The sequence below is a fragment of the Trypanosoma cruzi genome, assembly GCF_000209065.1.
Source record: "Trypanosoma cruzi strain CL Brener chromosome Unknown tcruzi_1047053402863, whole genome shotgun sequence".
Taxonomy (NCBI): domain Eukaryota; phylum Euglenozoa; class Kinetoplastea; order Trypanosomatida; family Trypanosomatidae; genus Trypanosoma; species Trypanosoma cruzi.
The window spans coordinates 1-5,454 of NW_918715.1; the positions used below are offsets into that span (position 1 = coordinate 1).

Sequence of the window (5,454 nt, forward strand, 5' to 3'; positions counted from 1 at the left end):
GTAATGGTCGGGCACTGCCTCGCCGGAAGGAAGGTCGACTGCCACGACAAACGATGGTCGCTCGCGCGTACCGGTGCGGATAGGGTACATGTACAATGGGCACTCGTATATCGATGAGGAACGTGGCTTGCCGTCCCGCAACTTTGGCTTAAAGTGGATGATCGGCATGGGCACAATGAGTTCCAGCGGGCGCGGCTCACAAAGTGTATTCATCTCTGCATTCCACCCCGCGCCCTCGAGGTAGATGCCCCTAACATATGCCCCCTTCTTGGCACGGTGCACAACAGTGCGCTCATCACTAGGGTGGACAATAAACTCCCATGTGTACTGGTCAATAGAGATATGATCGTGCCGAGCCTGCTGCTGTTGCAAACTCTTCAAGAAGCCGGTCGGATATGTAAATCCGGAGAGCCAAAATACATTTGGCGTACGTTGTCCCCACTGTTTCATCTGATCTATGCGCTCCACAAGGTCGACAGACCAACTCGCAAGTGGCTTCACACTTGGATACGCGCTTGTCCACGGTGGTGGGACACGACCCAGCAAGAGAGCATTAAACACCATTTCAAGCTCATCACTCATAACCACCTCTCCCTTCACCGCACGCCGAAGCTCACTCTTCTGCGCATGAATCTTTCGAAGCAACAAATTATACCGCTGAATCTCCTGCAGCAAACATGTATTCAAAGCATTGTTCGAGTCCTCCTTGACAGATTCGTAAACTGCGTCGTAATCAATAAGGTTTGGGATGGCAGCCTTGCTCGGCTCCTCCAAAGACGCAAGAATTTTAAGGCAGCGTGATTCATCTGAAGCCGGCTTTGCAGAGCTTGCACTTGCGCCACCAGAGCGTGCCAGTGTTGTGTTCACATTGATAAGATTATATAGAAGCATTGTGGACTCCGCAACACGACTTGAAATGTCGGCATTTGCATGCTGACCAAATGCCTCTGGTGGATCGGTGATGGGCAGTTGCATACATTCCTCCTTGTATGACTGCAGCGTCGTACACTCCGCTGGGATGTAATACTCCTCTGCCGATGAAAGTGGGTATCGTTCTTCAGTTATTATGGCCTCACACATAAACTGTTTAATGTATGTGTTAAGTACACGACGGTCCCAATCATCTGTGACGCGACCGCCGTAGGATGCCTCCGCAATGAGGTAGCGAATCGTGACAAACGGAATATCCTCTACACGATCTGAAGGCATCGTGTTGACGTACAGCGTGATGATATTCTCCGACACCTCAAAGTCGGAGGAAGTGAAATCGTACACAACATTGTAGCCAAGATTACCAAACTTGCGCCGTTCAAGCAACACGGAGTGGAAGAAGCACAATGCAAAGAGAAGACTACGGTAGAAATTGGGCTGGACACCGGAGTGATCCACAAACTGCTCCTCAGAGAACTGATTGTAAAGACGCAACATGTTGGATTTAATGCCCGTTGGGGGCTCAGTCGTCATCTTAATAGACCTCTGCAAGATGCCAATAGGGAACTGTGGTGTCGGCACAGAGCTGAGCCAGAGACGAAACTCTTCATGGGGACGCTGCTCGCACAAATCTTCAATGATCTTCTCCAGCTCCACCAGCCATGAAACCATCAAATGACAGTTCGCCAGAAATACCCACCCGCCTGTCTGTGAACATTCTTGAATCGCCCGCTTGGCGTTTTCGCCCTGGCCCTGGCCAAGTGCCAGCGTCTTGAGGTGCTTGCCCTCGCGTTGGGCGAGTGCAGATAATTGGGTCGTGGGATCCACACCAGGCGACAGTACAAAAACAAGTGGAATAACATTTGTGCTTTCATCAAAAGTGTCCTTGAGGTTGAAAGGGGGAGGATCCACAAACTGGGCGCCCAGCTGCCTTTCAATGAATTCATACACCATGAAGATGACACGGTCGGGGCGCAGGCAACGCACAAATATCATGCGTTGAATGTAATTGCTCGCTGTGCGTGTCTTCCACTCATCCGGCAACTCCGCATCCTCGGGGTTTTCCTGTAAAAACCACTCATGCCAGGTCTCATGCGCTTGCTCAAAAGAAGTGGCGACACCGTGGAAGTTCGTCAGTTTATCCAACTCAAGAATATGACTCCACGCACGCTCAGATAGCCACGACGGTGCCGGATTTGGCAGGCGGCCCTGATTGTCAAGTACCTGTCCACCACGCATAAGAAAGACATACTCCTCCAGGTTCACTCGGCCCTCCGACTGTAAAATACGCATCGTCATGTGAAATGCAAAGAGTAACTTGTGCTTCTCAAAAAGTCCACGACACGTGCTGGTGTACACAGCGCTTGTATGCCAATCGTTAAGCGTCACCACACGTTCCTCCAGTGACTGTATGGAAATTTTTTCCGCCGATCGTTTGATGCTGCCTTGAAAGAGAATGATGTATGAGTCCAACGCAAACTGGTACATGGCATCAATGGAGCCAAGATCAGCCAATACAAAGTATAAAATAGACGCACGGCGAGCACACTCACGGTACTGTTCACGTGCACTTTGAATCTTCTCTGATGTTATCTCCGCCTCCTTCAGTTGTTGTTTGATATTTGCCGCAATGACTTTGGAAGACTGCAACGTGTCGACTAACTTCTGATTATCCAATAATGAAACCTTTGAGATGGTAAGAAGATCTAATATCTCGTCCTCAAGGCGCTTGGTCTCCTTTTTCGCCGCCGCAGTATCCAGAATGAGCTGCTCATTCTCACGCTCCAACTCCGGCTTCTCCTTCTCCACGACAATCTTCAGCAACTGCTCCTCCAGCCCAGTTTCCCTCACCGCAAAGTTCAGCAGGCAAACTTTCGTACACGTCTCCGGGGTGTAGTGGGGATTCGAAAGGCGTGTCGTGATGTACAATTTGAAGTTCTCATTGTACTCCACATAATTATCCCCAATCTTCAGCATCGTCTTGGGCCCTTTGCGTACGAACGCCTTAGCAAGAACAGAGTCCAGCACGGGATCAATGTCCTCCAGCACATCCTGCAGGAGCAGTGGGCAACCAAACTGCACCGCGTACTCCACCGTCTTCTGGAAGTCCGATTGCTTCTGATCAATCACCTTCAATCCACAGTCCTTCTCCATGCGCTTGATCCACTTAATCGCCTGCTGCTGCGGGTCAATCATGAGCGGCCACCGTGTACCCCGCATCACCACAGCACCATTTTCTCTGCTGAAATCATCCCCCGGTAGTCCGGCCTGCTGCCAGTCACGCACCTCCGTGGGATCCGCGAGGAAGTCCACAAAGTCAAAACCCTTCGTCATGGGTATCTGCAGCCGCTTAATCTCCTTAATCCAACTGTGCCACAACTTCAAACGGTACTCGGCAGTAAAGGCACCCGAGTAGCAAAGAAAGCCACAGGCAAGAAGTGTATCTCCCGTGAGATTCCCCAGGGCCGCTTCGTAGCGAGCGATCGACTCGGTCCAGCGATCACGTTCACCCTCAAGTCCGTCAACGATGATACGAGCGCGGTTGAGTTTCATTTGAGTCTCCTTTGCCTCTGCCATAAGGCGTGTCTTTTCATCGATGTTCAACTGTAGAGCAACTTCAAGCTTTTTCACCTCATCCACAATGCGCTGAAGCTTCTCTTCCTTCTGTCGCAGCATCTCTTCCTGCGCGCGAACCTTCTGTTGGGCATTTTCGTTCTTCAATATCTTTGGATGAACCTCCTTGTAGATATTGCCATACTTGTGAATGGCAATCACCCACTGGCAAAGACCACCTGCAGCCTTAGAGACCGCACTTGCTGCTGCCGGAGTAAAGTCAGGGCGTTTCACGTACTTTTCAAGCTTGTCAAGAAGCCGCTGATCCGTCATGTCATTGTTCTCGTGGTAGTGTTTAAGCATGTCAATGAATTTGGCCTCGCCGAGGGACTTTTTCGCCTCATCCCAGTCAAGTTTGCGCCGCAATGTCGTCTGCACCGCCTCCATCACTGTACGAATCATCACTGCGGGTGTTTTGTAAGACTTGATTTCATTGATATCATTCTTGTCGAGTTTATCCAGCGCTGCCTGAGCCTCCAAAAGAGTGGGCATCGCCCGATCCAAATCCGCCTGCGCCTCGGCCTGATCCGCTAACGCTGACCGCTTCGTCTGCTCAATCTTCACCTTCTCTGACGCCAATAAACTTTGTTGCTCCTCTGCATTTTGCTGCTGGATTTGAATGCTCTCTGTCGCCCGATTCACTTCCTCGGTCTTCTCTTGTAGCTTTGCGTCCTGCACCTTCAGATCCTCCGTCATTTTGCCCACAGCCAGTTTGGTCTCCTCAAGCTTTGTCATGCCATTCGTGAGTTTATCGCGCTGCTCAAGGATTTCCTCCCGCTTTCGTGTCAACAGCTTGCGAAACCCACGCACCAAGTCAAGGTAAGAAGAGGGGGTGACGTAGTTGAATCGGTGAATCTGCTCCAACATCTCCTGCGAGGTGCTACTAGTAGTGTCATGCATGTGCACAAAGACGTCGGCGATGGCTTCAAGGTGTTCATCGTCTTCTGTATTCTCACGTGTCTCCTGCAGGTAGCGCAGCCCCACCTCACGTAACGCCTCGTTCGGCCACTTCACAAACCAATCAATCAAAGTGCATGAGACGAGTGCTGGAAATTGTCGGAGACGTGTGCGGAAAAGTTTATGCGCCGGAGACATCGCAACAACAAGATGCAAATTCAGCCGTGCGCGTTCAATAAAGAAGTTGTACAGCTCATCGGTACTGTCCCGACAGCCACTCGCCATGGCCTCCTTAAAAACAGAATCACGTATATTCTGCAGCTCATCCTTTTGAAAGAGGTTGGGCACCTCGCCTGTAGAAAGCATGTTGTTCAGATCTTCAAGAAAAGACGGCTGCATTATCTGATTGTCCGAGAAGTAAAAGACCTTCTGTTGCAGTTTTAGCCCGCAGGCCTTGTAGAGGGAGCGCAGATCCTCATGGAAGCGATCCGAGTCGTACTTTTTGTGAATCTCAACAGAAAAAATGCTATAGCCGGCGAGATACGTGGCAAGGCGTGTGAGTGAGTAACGACCACTGCCGCCAAGACCCACAAGAAGTGCATTACCACGTGGCAAACGGATAATGCGGTGAATGCGGCAAAGGTGCTCCAGGGCATCTGTAAAGAAGACGAGATTCATCTGCTGTGAGCCGGGTTCACCGTTGTATAACTCCAGACATTCCTCCACCTTCTCACGCAGAGTTTCCATTGAAGGTACCAGCTTGTATTTTGCCATCTCGTCGAATTCCCCATCCCAAAAGTCCACAAAAATGGGGCTTTCGTTCTCATTCAATGGTTGCGATCGGGCCTCCCGTGAGCGTGCCCGCATGATGCTACTCCACTTCATCTGAAAGATGTTGGCAAGCTTCTCGTAGATAAGGTTACGGAACCACTGCTTATCAATTGGGTCATTCATACGATCGGAAAAGACACGGAAACATTCATGCGCCCACAGTGCAACCATGTGTTCCTTACA

The 5,454-nt window shown here is 50.5% G+C and overlaps 1 protein-coding gene across 1 annotated transcript, besides 1 other annotated feature; it reads right to left on the bottom strand.

Moving 5' to 3' along the window:
• On the bottom strand, nucleotides 1–5,454 carry Tc00.1047053402863.9 (dynein heavy chain, putative; the record flags this gene model as incomplete). The annotated part of the gene is made up of 1 exon (XM_799132.1): nucleotides 1–5,454. A coding segment is annotated over one exon (5,454 nt), but the record flags the coding sequence as incomplete, so codon positions are not given.
• Nucleotides 1–5,454: a sequence feature (areas merged during assembly that could not be assigned to a particular haplotype. This can correspond to areas where the two haplotypes were merged or to regions with more than two copies in the genome that were merged during assembly.).